The 16957-nt window shown below is 41.5% G+C and overlaps 3 protein-coding genes across 4 annotated transcripts; 1 reads left to right on the forward strand and 2 right to left on the reverse strand.

The window, feature by feature from the left end:
* Positions 1–3142: 3142 nt before the first annotated feature.
* Positions 3143–9167, reverse strand: LOC134178497 (uncharacterized). The gene is made up of 2 exons (XM_062645372.1): positions 8876–9167; positions 3143–8793 (listed from the first exon to the last, which is right to left on the reverse strand). Exons 1-2 carry the CDS (start codon positions 9148–9150, stop codon positions 3435–3437), a joined length of 5634 nt encoding a protein of 1877 aa, XP_062501356.1. The 5' UTR covers positions 9151–9167; the 3' UTR covers positions 3143–3434.
* A 1392-nt stretch (positions 9168–10559) lies between these two features.
* LOC134178499 (uncharacterized) lies at positions 10560–11329 on the reverse strand. Its single transcript, XM_062645373.1, has 2 exons — positions 11070–11329; positions 10560–11013 (listed from the first exon to the last, which is right to left on the reverse strand). The coding sequence occupies exons 1-2, from the start codon at positions 11327–11329 to the stop codon at positions 10560–10562; spliced, it is 714 nt and encodes a 237-aa protein (XP_062501357.1).
* Positions 11330–13594: 2265 nt separating this feature from the next.
* On the forward strand, positions 13595–16043 carry LOC134179043 (uncharacterized). 2 transcript variants are annotated; one of them, XR_009969764.1, is made up of 5 exons: positions 13595–14029; positions 14094–14229; positions 14281–14406; positions 15055–15253; positions 15759–16043. XR_009969764.1 is itself a non-coding variant. In XM_062645945.1 (5 exons), exons 2-5 carry the CDS (start codon positions 14199–14201, stop codon positions 15939–15941), a joined length of 501 nt encoding a protein of 166 aa, XP_062501929.1. In that variant the 5' UTR covers positions 13595–14029; positions 14094–14198; the 3' UTR covers positions 15942–16043. The 2 variants fall into 2 exon arrangements, 1 of the variants encoding a protein (XP_062501929.1); XM_062645945.1 differs by having other exon boundaries at positions 15093–15253.
* Positions 16044–16957: the final 914 nt, after the last annotated feature.

The following is a 16957-nucleotide window of genomic DNA, read 5'->3' on the forward strand; positions in this document are numbered from 1 at the left end:
ATTCTGATAGGACGGAGACCAAGAAGTTGTCTAGATTTACTAAATCCAGATCTGGCGAGAAAGTCAAGAGAACCGCAAGACCAGCAGAGGAAGAATTATGACAGATCTTGCAATTACCGGAATCTGGAGACGGGGCAAACTTTGTGCGTAACTTTGGCAAGGGCCAGGCTTGGGTAGCATGCGTGGTTGAAAGTCAAACGCGACAATTATTCTTTAGGGTGAGGTTGGAGGACGGACGGTTAGTCAAGCGACACATGGATCAAGTTTGAGATAGACAATCAATGACGGACAGTAGACCAAGAATGATGGAGGACATCCCAACGTTGGGGTGGATCAGCAGCAAGGAAAAGAGAGCACAAGGTCGCCAACAGAAAACAACAGACCGGAAACAAACGCTTTCGATGTCAGCGAACAGCAGCCAACGGAAAAAGCGGAGACAGAGGCTGACCAGCAACTAGAAATGAGGGCTGCAGACGTCCCGCATATCCTCCGGCGGTCCACACGAGTTTCGAGACCCCGGAAAGCCTGGGTTTGTAGTGTCGTAATGCGGGAACTTAGACAGTTTAGAGGAAAGAGATGGAATAGTTCTATGGTTGTTTTGGGAGGCGCCTCTATGGCGCCTGCGCAGCGCTAGAGACTGACTTTGTTTGATGGGCTTCGTTGTGTTGTTGAATCAGAGTGCTAAACACGACACATTACGTGCTCGATATATGTGCCACACAATGTGCGACACTTGAAAATGAGACACTAAACGCGTTTTGGTCCCACCGCAGTCTTTATATAGTGGTTATTTTGCCTTTCACGAAGCGTGAGTTCTGGCCAAGCAAGGGTAGACGAGATCCTCGTGTCGTGCGACATGGTCATATGGCTGCAGGAAGATATGACGCTCACTTTGTTGAACTACTTCGTGACCGATTGTTATGCCCCGTTTGTTAACGCGAGAACCTAGGGTTACGAAGTGTGGTCACCAGTTCTGTTTTGAATGCTTGAGGCTCCTCACTAGGGATGGCACAATGACATGCCCCTTGTGTAGGGAGGAACTGAAGAAAGCCGAGATCTACCCAAGCAAAAACAAGGACAAACGCGAAATTCTGAGTCTGAAGATTCGTTGTGATACGCACAAGGAAGGATGTCACAGGATTGGTGAACTAAGAGAACGCAATGAACACAACCAGGAATGAGATCATAAAGCTAAACTGTGTGGCAATGATTGTGGAGAACTGGTATTGAGAAATAACAGAAAGAAGCACGAAAACGATGAGTGTAGCCAATGGATCGTAGACTGTTGTTATTGTGACGGAGTGCTGGAGCATAGATTGTTGTCTCCTCATTACACTACTACGTAATACGTACATGTGCCAAGTATCCTATTACTTGTCCTCAGCGGTGAGGAATGCCGGTTGCCAGGGAAAACGTGGAAATGCAAACTAGTAGAGAGGGTGACTGACGTAATAGGCCTGTACTGTGTGATTTTGTATCAGCGGGATGTCAATTTGTTGGCAATAGAAAGGAGTTGCAGTATCATTCGGACAAGGAGACTGTTCATCGTCTCAGTTTGGCTATGAGATCACTGCACAGTGTAACAGAGAGATTGGCAGTTGCTGAAACAAGGCAAAAAGAAACAGATATTAAGCTAGTAGAGACAGAAAAACAGCAAGTAATGACAAAGAAAGAATTTGAAAAGAAACAAGAACAAACAGATAGGAAGTTTGTAGAAGCTGTGAAAAGGCCGAAGGAAACAAAAGATAAGTTAGCAGCTGCTGAGAGAACACAAAACAGAATGTTGCAAATTCTGTTTTGTGTTCTCTCAGCAGCTGCTAACTTATCTTTTGTTTCCTTCGGCCTTTTCACAGCTTCTACAAACAAACAAGCACTGGAAAGTGAACTGAAGTCATTAAAATCATCTACATTTTTTATTACTCTGGAAATATTCTGTGAAATCAGTAGACTTTGTAAGGGCTGTTCTAGGTAATCTGAAGAAATTTCCTATCAATCAGGCAATAATTTTGTCTATGTCTGGAAGATAAAGCCTTGTGTCGTGACAAGATTACCTCAACCAAAATTTTTGTCTGACGAATTTTGTGTTAAAACTCAGGATTGTGTTTACAGCTTGCTCTGGAGTTTTACAGAAACCCGGTTTTTCGGCGTACGTAGTCTTTCTGATTTGGCACGTGGCAGTGTTTGTTTGTCAGAAAAGAGTATGACTATCTATGGTGTCATTTTAGGCATCAACTGTCAATGTGTTTGCTAACCCAGGAGTCATTTCGTGGTCTAAATGAGGTCACTGCAAAAGTTAATTGATTACTAAATGTCCTTATGTACAACAACGAGTATATTCATCAGTGGGACTTTATTGGGAATACAATCTGTTGAAGTTTGATTTGAAATTTTCTATCATGATATACCCTGTTCGGAATAACGAATTGTTGGCTACATTTCAGCTGACGAAGTTACACTAGAAAATTTGTATTCACCAAAGAAGTACGCGCATAGCAGCAGCATTGTCCAGCAGCCAATAAATGCAGCCATTTTACTATGTGCGTAGAAGTGATGAAGTTTACTTCAACTAATTCTAGACTGTTCAATCTAGAGTATACTTATTGCAGTTAGCTGTTTTCTATCTTGTTGCTGGTGAGAAGAAATTGTTGATACTTGGTATAGTAGAAAAAGTATACCTTGCAATACATTGCACTATGTTACGTTTCTACGGTGAATTAAATTGTGTTTAAATTAGGGAATTTGAGTGGTTTAAACAAGATTGCTTGTCAGCCTAGTCTCTTGCGCAGCCCCTCTTAATGTGCGCGCGAGGAGCGGAGAGGGAGCAAAAAGTGTGGCGTGCATGAGCAGACTGCGCAATACACTATTGCTGTGTCAGTGTGTTCTAGTAATTTAAATGCGTCTTGATTCTTGCCGCTAATTAATAGGTAGCTATATTTAACAGAACTTTTGATTTTATTTTGTGACGTCACTTTTTAAGAATGCTATAGCACGTTCCGTTTGAGAAACTGAAGATCCGATACTGTCTTATAAACTCCTTCCTGCATGTTCACGCTATTCACATATAGATTTATAATACTCAATAACAGACGAATTTGTGTACGCATTCATTAATGGGCATGCACAGACACTGAAATTTGTCACTCGAACATAGAGTATATAAGTATATTCTCAAATACGAATAGGTTCGAAGTGACTACTGCCCAAAACAGTGCAAATAGTCGATATAACAACGTGCTGTTAGTATCTATCTAGAGTCACTTGTATAGCTAAGAATGCACACAAACACCTAATAGACATACACAAATGTCAACTACACTAAAACAAGCAGTTACGATATACGTGAGTTTTCATTCTTATACAACAAAAATTTTACTGTTGAAAATGCACCAGACGCAATTCTTCTTTCGTGAGTTTACTCAATTATCTGTCTTTGATTAGCAAATCAATTTCCTGTCGCCATATAGTTTTCGCTCGCTCGTTACAACGTCAGAAAGGAGGTATTGGCCTTTGAGCTGTTTGTCTAGTACTCCAATAACAACTTGGTAAAACACTCGAGTAGAAAAGAAACTGTTGTCTTTAAGCATTGAAGACCACCATTTACTGTACTCTCTAACTTGATTTTCGGCACGCCCGAGGAGATGCACGAGTGTTTCGCTTTGACAAACTCGTACCCCGTTGCGTGAGTACTTTGGATGTTCATCCGAATGAAGATCGTTTTTTCCTGCAAAATAGCTGTACACATTCTCTAACCGATGGCAAACCTTCAATTCTAGAATGGTGTAAGAGACTCCGCCACCTCGCTCTGTTGTCGCAATCACAAAGTCTGGTCGCCCCCAATGAGCAAAGTTTCTCGACTTTAACATCCATTCTTCAAACCCATCCGACCAACTCAGAAGGTTATCTTGCGGAACGATCAATGAATTTACGGTGTTACCCAACAGGAGCTCGTGTCTGGTCGATGAAAGGCGACAACGTAATAGTTTAGCTACAAACATCTGGAAGTGCTTCTCTTTGCCTCCTAGAACTGTTAGCATGTTGTCCTTCTTCGGGTTTGGCAATGCATCGCTAAGAGAGGTCTCGACTTGCTCACAAATTTCTTGAAAAGAGTGTTTGAGAAAGCTGGTCAGGCATCCAGGCATGTCTGTCAAGGACAGTTTTGACTTGCACAGGCTTTTTCCGTACTTCCAATAAAGCTTCGACAACATCGAGGGCTTCTTGATTACATTTTCGCCATTGCCATCGCTTCTGCCGCCACCAGAGGCAGCAGCAGCTCGGGGAGGTACCGTGGCAGCGTATGAGGATCCAGAACGGACAGTGGCAGCAGCAGCTCGGGGAGGTACTGTGGCAACGTTTGAAAATTCGGAACGGACAGTGGCAGCAGCAGCTCGGGAAGGTACTGTGGCAACGTTTGAAGATCCAGAACGGACGGACTCCTTTGATTTCAACGTGCGAGCTCCGCAGTGAGAACTGCTGGATGTGCTTCTTACTTGGCCTTTGCTCACTGCTGGCACTCTAACCATGTGTATATTTCGGCTACCGATGGTCTGAATATTCTTATCACGACTGTTAGTTTGTGCAACCAAGCCTTGCCGATAAGATTTGAGAGCTGTGTAGCTGCTGCGGTTGCTTTTTACTTGGTCATTGCTAGCAGCTATAAATGTGTGTATATTTCTGCTACTGATGGTCTGGATATTTTCATCACGACTATCAGTTTGTGCTACCACGCCTTCTCGACAGGTCGGTGTAAGCAGCACGCCTCCATAGCAAAGACAAAAACCTCTCTTACTGTTTGGTTGTCGAAGTAGAGCTGCAGGTACCCATTTGCATGCAGTAACACTTGGTTCTTTACGCTGTTTTCTTCTTTTCATAACGCTCACTTCTTTCTTAAACGATCTGTGGGCAGCCTTAAGTTCGTTTGCTTTCTTCTGCTGAATTTTAGCTCGAGTAAAGACACGCATGTTTTTATCGATAAACTGCACTAAATTGTCCAGAGAGTTCGTGGAGGCATTACTGGAAAGCCATCTGGAAACCATGGTTTTTAGGATACCGAAGGAAACTTCAGAACGACACACTTGCATGAGATTCCTTGTTATGTCAGAGAGAACTTTTTGGTCTCTCTCTCGCAGAACTTTTTTTACTTCCAACTCTATGTCTGCATCTGGTACATACAGACGAGAATACGAGAACGGCAGTTCATTTTCAATTCTCCTTACGGCTGATATTACCTCGAATTCATTTTCGGCTGCTGGCCAAACCCCAATTTGGCTCTTTATCTGGGGTAGCCCTTGCAACAAAGCTTCCTTTTGTTTTCTTCGTTGTTCTTCTTGAATAGTTTGTATGATGGAGTCGGGCACGGGTGCATCTTCGTCACTTTCCCTCTCTAGGTTTTCCAAAATGCTATGGACTACTGCAGCAAAGAACTGCAGTTTCACCAGTTCTTTCAGTCTGGCAAAAAGTGGAAAGTAACGAGCAATCTCGTCGTAGTGAGTGGTGAAGTCTGCAGCAAACTGCGCTTCTGGACTTTCGTAATCGTCGTTCACTGAAGCGTCCTGGAGCTTTCCGTCAATATCCCGTATTAGAGGATGGGTACGAACCACAATTTTTGGATTTTCCAAGTGATATTTCTTGCACGACCCTGTTGAGTCATGGGTCTCAGAGTAGACCAATTCGTCGGCCTGAATCCAGAAACGGCAAGTCTTTTGGAAAACCGAACCACGGGAAAGCATAGGTTTCAAAATCTGTCGTAGGTGGGCAGGAAGGTTTTGCAATAGTCGCTCGTCAGTGGAACGCTGGTTGAAAGGTGAAGTGGCCGATACCTCCACACCGACACTAAACGACTTCAGCAGGTAGTCTGTTTCAAACATCGTGTGGAGAAAGTCTGTACCTTTTAGTTCTTCTGGTTCATATCTAAACTCTTGAAAAGGATGGAAACGTTCTTTCCTACTAGGAGGCTCTAAGCTAAAGAAACTTCCTCCAGACTTGAAACTAAGCACTTCGGAAACATCATCTGGTCCGAAAAGTCCGTTTTGGTCGCCATCGGCCATCTTCACTAGGATACTAATAGAGCTTCCATCTTCATCAGAGTCGATCTTTAACGAAAATCCTCTCAGCTCTGAATATGGCAAAGGGACACCGAGTGAATCACTTGGCACCAACCAGCCATCATTGTCGCGCGCAGACAATGGAGATGTCATAAGCCGAGATACATCTAGACATGTCCAGCCTTTCTCTCGAAGAGCCTCTTGCATGGCGCTAAAACGAAGGTCTGGTGCTTCCGTGTGGCAAATTCCAAGAAGATCATTTTCATAAATTTGGTACTTTAGTTCTGCATCTCTGAGAGGTTTTCTTTTCTTGCTTTGCAGATTGACGACGTACTGGCTGTGCAATTTGCCAGAAATGATGTTGAGAATTACGGCCTCTGATACCATCACTACAGGGACATTCCAAAACGGATTCATCCTACAGACGTACAGGAGACTGTGGAGGATACTGACGATAAATGTGCCATCCTCCGGAGTAGCACGTTCGTTCACCAAGTGGACAGCACTTACTGTCGCCTTCAGAGCCAAGCGGAAGACATACAGTTGCATTCCAGGGTGAAGAACCGTCGTGGCTAGAAGATAGGCTTGCTTCATGCACCCTACAACTGCTTGCTCAATAGCAAACACGTTGTGAAACTCGTCACTAGGACGGGAATCTTTTCCCGAGGACTTGATGCTGTCACTTTTGGTATTTCCAGCAAGTTGTCTTTCGGCCGCTTGACTCTCCTGGTTCTCTACTGCCAATTGCAACTCTTTCAGAAACCAAAGACCCGCAATAACGAAAGACACGACAGCTTCTGCCGGATGATTACTGCTTGAAACTAAATCAATATAGGCAACAGCTGCATTTCTTTCCGACCACTTTCCCTCTGAAATATGTCGTCTCACTGATTCTTCGTACTTTCGAGTGGCTCTTGCGTTTATGCCAGGAACTACAAGTTCCGGCCAGCTTAGTGTACTCGGAGGAATTAGGTCCTCATCGGTTGGAAGTAAACCAAAGAGATTACTGTCAATTGCACTACGAAGCAAGTCCCGTGCAGAACTGTGTTTTATTCCACTAAATATAACCTTAAAGCGTTGATTCAGAGAGTCAGAAATGTCAGAGTCCGTCAAATCGACGGCTACGTCTATGGCAGCCTTCAAAAGACATTCTAAATGAATGCCATTCCAGACAGCTGTTTGCACGTCACAGAGTCCCGCAGTGACGTCCTGCCGTTTTATCTTCCACAAACCTCTTAGGACTAACAATCCTGAGCGATCTTCTTTCAACATCTTATCCAGATAATCCTTTTTGCCATTCAGAAAATTCTCAAAAGCATGCATTACAATTCGATCTGTCTGCTTATGTGATTGAGGGTCGTTGCTGTTGATTTTTGCCTTCAACATGGACAGTAGGCTCTCCCATTCTCTCGATTCCCACAGCTGCACGATTCGCTTGCTTGTTTCTGAATACATTCTCTTCTCTCCTTCTTCAAACAGCTTGCGTATTGTTGAATCTAGCTCTAGTTTTTTCTGGGATATTTGAAGTGGTTCTAGTGTATGATCATCCCCCATTTCAAGCACGCTTTCAGCTGTTACGTATGCTTCTTTAGCTGCTAACAACAAATCATACTGATAATACATGAATTTCAAATGTGGTCGTCTAGCAAACGATTTCTCCAAAGCTGATGCCAAAAGCATTAAAGATTTTACATAATCTTTAGAAGAAACATTTTTGTTCACTAACAGAGGAGCTATTAGCCTTAATCCCATCTCTGGCCAATTGTTTTGAATCAGGTGCTTAGTGAGCGAGAGGAGCACTGATGTCCAATCATTGGAGCTACAGATAGCCATTGCAACACATCCACAAGCGGCAGTAAACGATGTTTTGTTTTCCTGTAGTAGCAACCTTCTAGACTGCTGCATCCATTTGTTTGTTTCTGTCTTGTCTAGCGTCAAGGAGCATTCAGTGCACACAGGAACAGCTAAACTAGACTGCCTGCCTGAAATATGGCGCTGCTGTTTTGAGCAAACTAAACAGAGTTCCCTTCTGCACACCGAGCATATTTTCTGACGCCTAAACACCGTTCTGAAAAACTTGGGTCGACGGCGGCAGTCACAACAAACACTACTGCTACTGCTAGTGGCCGTTGAATCGTTCATTGGATCATCCACAGGAACTCGAGGTACAAACTCGTTAAAGAACGTTGTTATCAAGTCTGTGCGAGACAACAATTCTAAGTTGCTGTTCTGTACCGGCGTTGTAAATAGACAAAACAGAGATCGTAACGTATCAGTACGTAAAGCAGATACGTCAAATATTGGTACGGTACTGATACCGCTCGCCTCGGAAAAGACTGGCTTCTGTCCAAAGCAACCCTTCCTACAACAGTCTATAGCGGTCACTACCCAGTCTAAAGACGCATTGCTTTGACCGAGTGAGGCATGCGATCGCGCGTCTCTTGACTTTGTGAGACGATCTCTAGTAGAATTACTGTAACATGAACTCCCTGACCTTGCATTTATGTTCCCAGTGATTGTTTGTAGAAGGTCGTCAAGTTTACTCAGCTTGCAGCGCTTACTGGAGGCAGCAACACTTGTTTCCGTGGCGTGGTATTGCCATAAGTCGTCGACAGGTCCTTTCAGAAAGTCCTTCAGCTCGCTGTCAAGCGTTTCAACGACGGTGTTTTCTCTAGGCAGTTCAGATGAGGTGGTCCACGTCATGAACGACTTCAAGAAAGATTCCGACAACCGAAATCCTGAATGAAGTGGCCTAAGCAACAAGACACGAGATGAAAGACTCTACAAGATGTTTTCAGGCGAACGTAGAGAAGCATGCATGCATGCGCTCTTACTCTGCGGTATTCGATTTCATCGTGTCGCTTTCTTCCATTTGTTCATCATAATCTGCGCGTTTCATTGTGTCAGTTAAAGTCTCGTAAGCTTTGTTCAACTTCTTCATTATCTCTTCCGCCTGAGACAAACCCTTGTTCTTGTCTGGATGCGCACGAAGGGCCTTCCATCGGTACGCTCTTCTGATCTCTTCCTCTGTAGCGCTAATGCCGACTCCTAGCAGCTGGTAGTGGGATTTCAGTGAAGCTTCCCCAGATATTGATTCAAAGGAAGCCATCAGCTTGAGGCAGTTCTTCTGCTAGATAATCATGTGACCCTTGGCACCAGGTACGGAGGTGGAATGCAAACATTATTGACGTGCTCCGGTTATAGCAGGAAACGAACTTCCTGTTCTGCGCTCATGCATCCATGTCTGCTAGACTCAGCAGTTTACCTTTATAGCCTAGATAGTAGAGCAGTGGAATCTTTCGCTCTACTATAAAGCAATGGCTATATCGAGTCTCTGATGAAGCTAGACTTGGCTTTTTCTCGGTTCTCAGCGTAATATTTTACGTAATTACGCTAGAACAATCAATTCTAATAATTTGACAAGCTGCAAAAGGGTAAATCAATCTAATCTCCGTTTCCATTCTAACACCATGCATGCAGTATCCCAAATCTCAATATTTGTCGTCTTTCCTACACATTGACTTCTGACACTCAACTGTAAAAAAGTCTGTCAATTTGTTATGTTACAGTAATAATCAATGTGGCAAATTTATTTGTAAATCATGTGTTTACAGACACGGCGAAAGCAAAATGCATTGGTCCGGCATAGCGCGCGCTAAGAGGCGTGGCCAAAATGACGCGACTTAAAAGGCAACATTTACAACAGTCTGACTAAATCACGTGACATAAAAGGCAGAATTTACAATACCATCTGCTTTCTATTAAACCAATCTTGAACAGCTAACTGAAATCACCAAAAACACGTAAATGATGTTCATTGCCTTTCACAAAGGCTCTTGCAATTTCAGAAAGTTCAAGTCTGTCTAGACTATCGTGATAAATGCTCAGCAACATCAGGTGGTTCAACCTTGCCTGTCCACATCTACTTCATAAATATGTTTTCAGTCTTCTCATGGTGGAAAACGCCCTTTCACTTGTTGCATTGGTTGCTGGCATGACAAGGATCAGCCAAGTTATGGCACAAACTTCTTTTAGAAATGACCTTTGGCTGTCTGAGAGTGTCCTTAGAAAGCTAAGAACGTCCTGAAGAGTTACAGTTTTCTTACAAATAGAGTCCTTTGAACTATAATTGGTGCTGAAGACTTCCAGCTGTGTGGCAAGATCTTTGTCATTGAAATCACCCTTATAGAATGAGAGGACTTCTTTCAGTTCACAGGAGTAGTCTTCTTGTTTTGCTGCTTTCAACAGTAGTGATTCAAGATTACTGTAGATTGCATATCCTGGCTGGTTAAATCGTTCTTGGATGCTAGAAACAGTAAGATCAAGAGCCTCATAATAAATCATTCGAAAATAATCCTGAACAGTAGGAGAGTGGTATCCATCACCTTCACCTACTTCAAAACGCTTTGGTGTTTTTCTCTTCCTCGCAAGTGTAGGTTGGTCAGTATTTAGTCGATCACAATCACACTTAACTATTTCAAGAAACAGAACAAATGCTTTGTCAGTCCTCATACTCATTCATGTTTCAATAGTCATTTTTGCAAGTGTTTGGCCCTCAGCGGCTGAGAGTGATGTCTTTTGAAGTGTTCTGCATAAATTGTCAGTTACCCTCAAAATTTTCTCGGACAGCTTTAGCCCAATGAGAAGTCGGTGAGATCCCAGTTGAGTCTTTACTCCAATCAGTCTTCCTTTCAAGTCTGGTTCCATCCTTGCTTCTAGACTTTCTTCCCAAAGTTGACTCAATACACTACAGTTCTCAAGAAGGCTGGTAATAGCATCCCCTCTAACAGTCCATCGGGTAGGACAAAATGACCTAATACCAATGCTACCTCTAGCATCCTTATCAGAGATTTCTGCCTTGATCCTGTTGAATGCTGCATTTCGCTTAGGAGAATACTTTATCAGTATTGTAATTTCATATGCTATCTCGAGGGCTTCACGACAAACACAGATTGCTTGAGGGTGTCCGCAACTGCGAGATTGAGAGCATGCCCAAAGCAGTGCATGTACACGGCACGTCTTTCTAACGAAAGGATTTGAGTAGCTACACGGTTTCTGCTTCCTCTTATGTTCAAAGCTCTGTGGTAACACTGGCCACAGCAATGAGATATGTTCACGTTCAGTCGCAAAAGAACATCCTTGATGCTATGAACAAGGCGGTTGGCATCAGTACTATCCGCTTCATAGAGACCAATAAAACTTTCACGCTCCTGCAGATCCTCTGATACCCATCTGATCACAATGACAAACTGCTCCTTGTTAGATACATCAGTGCATTCATCTGCCATGATAGTAAAACAGGCACTATCACAAATGTTCTGAGCTACATTTCGAATAATGTAAAGAGCCACGAGTTGCATGCATTCGTTTTGAATTTTGTGTGAAGTGTACTTGTCTGTTTTCCTCTCCAGCCATGTCTTCATTTCCGGGCAGTTATACTCTGCAGGCGCAACAGCTGAACGAAGTCACTATCTGCGTCATCAGCATTACCTCTCAATGGCAGACCCTGTCTGCAAGAAACCTGATGTTTTGTAAGATCATCACAAACATCCTACTAGCTGCTTTCTCTCCTCGATGGCAGTCACTTGTTTGGTGCTTCTTGAAAGCAGTTGTCCCATCTTTCCAGTAAGTGAAGCCTTTGCTGTTGAAGGCTGGATCACGCTTCAAACTTTTCAGCAGCGGTCCTCTATCAGTCAGAGAAGCGCTCATGCATACATGATAAAACGCGGCATCGAGCGTAATGTCATAGTGAAGCCATGGGTACATCTCACACCACTCCGCTCTGAACGATCTCTCATGATTCCCATTCTTCCCAAACCGACGTTTCGGAAAGAGAAACGACTTTTTTGGATGGAACTTTTCCGGAAGGTGATCATACCGACGACTGCCAGACGCACGGCGTGTATTTAATACGTGATTCCCGTATAACCTCGCTTTTCCACCACTTTTGGAGGTCCAGCAATGCTCTGATAATACTACTCAACCTTAAAGACAAGATGAACAGTCAACTGAAAACATGATCAGATCAAAATATGAGTAAAATTTAAAATATATTTATAATGTATTTAATTATCTAAACGCAGACCGGAAGTAGTCGGCATTCAGCTTCTGGTGGAAGTCAAAATTTCGAATCTTGGTTTGGCACTTGTTGGACCTGCTGGACCTGCTTCGCTGTCCCTGGTTTATAAAGATTGGAAAATTCACTTCGTATAAAATCCTAATCAACTGAAATCCTGTGTGTAGTCTAGATCAAAAACGTACTGATTGTGTTTCTATATAGTGTACCTGCTTTCTTGTACTGTAGTGAAACTGAACAGTCACTCAAGACTTATGATAGTGTCTATTTTCTAGCCCACGGAAGGCAAATATCTAAATTGACAAAATTCACTTCTATTGCTCCAACTGTAATCCGTAGATATGCAATTTAATTAATTGCTGTTTACAGTTATGGGCAGTGTTTTATTTCTGGTCTATTTCAAGTTTATTTTCGATGATTTCTTGGCGATATTAGCAATAAAATTGAAGTAAGTTTAGATAATCATGTTGTAAAGTAAATCGGATTTTTTTATTTCCAGACTCAGAACACTTTATGGCTTTTGAAAAAGCAACCACTAAAACCAGAGTGGCTGCGGGCTACCTTCCTATAGATAAACTACCGTTTAGATCGATGCGCTTATGACTGGCAGTCAAGCCAATAGAATATGGCAGTTAGCTAAACCAGTAAAAATGATTCTATTCACTTTCATGTGTTGCCTTCCTTTCTCTGTCATTTGCAGGAAAGCTTGAGAAATGTGAGCGGGGGCAATGCTGCAAATGAGAATCATTGAGATCCAAAAAAATTTAGACTACGTTTAGATACTGCTCGATATTACAAGTAGCTAGTAATACTAGATACCATATTAATCACAGACAACCTTTTACTTGCCTTGCAGCTATGTCCATGCATGGGCCAGCTGCAGGTCAAGAAGGAATTCATAATGAGTACAAAATTATTGGTATTGATTTAAAGCGTTTGGTTTGATCGCGTTTTCAAGAGGAATATAGTCGTAGCGTGCGTTAAGCAGTCGTGCGTCTGACTCTGCGTCACACAGAAACGTAAAAACTTAAAGGAAGACATATAAGTATGGTTCTTTGTTTTTATCTGTATACATGGTTTACGGCAAGCTTAAAATTTATTCCTGCTAGTAAAAACGTCAAAGACAACTGGTCGTCTACAGCGTCCAGGCTGATCAAATGTTTGCATCATTTGATCTAGAACTACCGTCGTGGAAAGGAATGACTGCTGTAACAGAAAGAAACGTGTGAGAATGGATCGAGTTGAACCAGTGTATGCGTGTGTGTGTGTGTGTGTGTGTGTGTGTGTGTGTGTGCGTGCGTGCGTGCATGCGTGCGTGCGTGCGTGCGTGCATGCGTGTTATATATATATATATATATATATATATATATATATATATATATATATATATAAGTATATAGATATACTTCTAAGCTGCTCTACATCCAAAATACGAGCTAGTGTACTGTCTGCGTACAAGAAAAAGAAGAAACTAAAAGGAGCACTATATAGCAGATAAGAATTATAGAATAGTACAGCAGATAAACAAAGAGGCCTGAAGAGCGCTGAAATAAAGTTGAAGTGCGCCATGCTCCAGAATCCAGTCTGAGTTCATCTGCTAGAAACGACCCGAGGATGAAGAAGTATAAACCAGATCTATATATTTATAAAATTAAACCAAAATAAAAAATTAAAGCCTTCTGGTGTTACTAATTAATTAATCGATCATTTGGTCTCGTTTCGTTTCATAACTATTGAAGAATGTGCTAAATTAATTAAGGCAATGTGATACCGGTCGTTCTCGGATGCTTCTGTATGATGTTTTACGGTTCAAAGGCGATGATGCAGTAGAACGATTCTGTGAAGCTCTTATGACTTCAGATCAGCAGCGCATTGTAAAAGAGATTATGAAGAAAGACGGTATGGTGGCTAGGTAGTTGCAACACATTGATATCTTATAGTTTGATTGTCAATTGACATCATATTTTGACTACTAGATTCCACCAGGAGTACAACGGAAGGTACAAAGTACCTGCAAGTGGCGGCAGAGAAAAAGACGAACGCCACGCTCGTCAAGTAGGAGTACCGTGCGAGACAGTGGGATGAGCCACGGATCTAGATCACGTCACTTAGGTCCAACATGTTGCTCTTGTTTGATAGGAAAATTACATGTTTTTATACTAGAAATTGTGGAGAGTCCAGGAAAACGTACAAAAGTTGGTGCAAGGGCATTCTCATCATCTGGAGAAGAAAAGTCACCAGATGAATGTCCTCATCAGGACTGCAATGGCTCGGCAGCACATGACGAAGGTGAGAGACATAGCAGTGTAATAAACAAAGTGTAGATGATCAGGTCCTGAGGGGCATAAATAAACATGTTTCGCATTTGTTGTAAACCGATCACCAGTAGATGTGTTTCATAATTGTTGAGCTTGCTTAACTTGTGCAACAGCTCTAAGCAGTTCTTGTAAATACTGTACCATTGGTAGTAGTGTTGAGTTGGTAGAGACCACAGTTTCACACTAGAGAGTTTTTGAAAAAGATGAATAAATTTATGCATGCCTTGATGACTAACTCATCTTTGTGTTATTGTTTGTGTTTGATGGAGTTGATGTGTTTATGTTCCATCATGCACACAGAACAAGTAGAGAAAATTAATCAACCTTTATTATCATCTGAGTATATTAATATGAGTTATAAATATTAATGTCAAATGTATTAAAACTCGTGAAGCACATTTAGATAATTAGGATTTTTGAGAATTGTTTGGAAGTTAAGATCATTGTACATATTGTATACATTCCCACTTTATCCTTTATTGTTGCTTGAGTCGATTTGTATACATGCTTGCATTGAGTGCCAGCCGATTATAATCATCTGACACTCACTGCAAGCTGCTTACACAAATCAACTCAATTGACAATAAGAGATACAGAGTCAGGCTGAATATTTATTTAGAAATTGAGAGTTTGCAGAAAGAAGTTGGGCTGTTGCAGGATCTGCTGGATGTTTGGACAGAGAAAAGAGAGCAGCGGTTAAAGATCAGAGACAACGAGCTGATGTGGCTGAGTGTGAGTGGAAGAACGAAAAAGTGTTGAGGAAAGGAGTAGAGCTCACCAATTTCACCATGAGACTGGAACTTCTTCAACAAGGCGAGGTAATTATGTTAATTAATCGTGATATAGCACCCAGTGGGATGGGCACTAAACATGTATAGTGGGTGGGAAAATGTGTTTAACTGCTAGATTACCATATTAGTTTTCTAGAATTAATTAATAGCAAATTGTGTGATAAGTAATCGTAGAATTGTTCCTATTCCTTAAGTGATTTGATAATATCTGTTAAAGATAATTTATAGATTAAAATAATTAATTAATTATACAAAAGTATATGATTAAGTTAAAGATTTAGTGACGATGAACTCTTGTTTATGTCTGTACACATTCACAGCAATGTTTCTGCATGTCAAATATGGTTAATTATCTAACAGTTGTTGTAAAGAATTGGTTATATGAAGTTTGATTACATGTGCTGTATGGTACATTTTAGCAATTATGCCACCACAGCTGATCTTTGACTTAAAATCGCTTTTATTGTATTGTCTTACTTTTTACTTTACAATTTTTCTTGTTTTTATTTTGTATACGTTGTGTTGATTCTAGATCAATGACAGTCTCCCATCATGGACACAGTGGAATGTACACCTGCCTGAAGACAGTTGGACGTATAATAGAATGGGCGACATTGAAGGCCGACTAGTGGTAGGAGGTTTGTATGTCAATCTGCATGTTCTCAGTGCTAAACGCGACGATAAGTGGGACACGTTTGTTTCATCAAGAATGTAGTGTGTCATCAAGGTGTGTGTCTGATGTGTGTGTGTCTGATAAAGATAACTAGAAGATCAGATGTGATATATATTGAACAATTTCGTTTAAATGAAGACAAAAATGGCGTTTTATCATAGTTCTATCAAGCAAACTGCAGTTGGGTTGTGTATCTCTTGCTGTTTGTGACAACTTACTGTATGTAGTGGGTGGTGAGACTAAGTCAAAGGAGACAGTGAACACAGCACGTGTGTTTGACTTTCGCAGCGGTTATTGGTTGAAAATGGGTGACATGCAAACAAAACGTTCTTGGTGTTCTCCTATTGTCATAAATAATACAATCTTTGTAGGAGGAGAAGAAACTGGTCTAGTAAACTTTAGTAATATTGTTGAAATTTTGACAATAAGTAGAGAACAATCTCCTCTACAACTAAACTAACAAAGAAGAAAAAGAAGAAGAAGAAGAAGAAGAAGAAGAAGAAGAGGAAGAAGAAGAAGAAGAAGAAGAAGAAGAAGAGGTTATATTTACCCAGGAATGCCCCTTCAGCCTGAGGCTGGTCTTCTAGGGAGTCCTGCAGCAGCTACCTAAGTAGGCTGCCTTCTTCCTCAGCATTTCTGCTGGTACTCAATTATACTCCTGAATTCGAGGTAAGCATTTTTTGTGTTAGTTTCTTGCCTAAGGAAATTATGCCATAGCTCGCCATAACTGTGGCATGAACTTGCAAACCTTCAATGTCCAGGATGTAAACACACCATAAGATGACTCTCTAACCAACCGAAAAGATCTTTTACTTTTTGTCAAACGGTCAATCAGATTTTAACACTTTCTTCGTTAATCAAAAACAAATCAAAAATCACGCATACAAACGTGGAATTAGTAAATGTCAATTTTTGTCGTAAAATATAATATTCTAACTCATTAATAACAAGCTTGTATTGCATCTCCTCGTATGTATTCAATTGTTATGAGTAAGTTACCCACCCCTTTCTAGTGCATCTTTCCGTACACAGTCAATTAAAATCTGAGTAAGCTACTA

Source organism: Corticium candelabrum, chromosome 4 (genome assembly GCF_963422355.1).
Source record: "Corticium candelabrum chromosome 4, ooCorCand1.1, whole genome shotgun sequence".
Lineage (NCBI taxonomy): Eukaryota > Metazoa > Porifera > Homoscleromorpha > Homosclerophorida > Plakinidae > Corticium > Corticium candelabrum.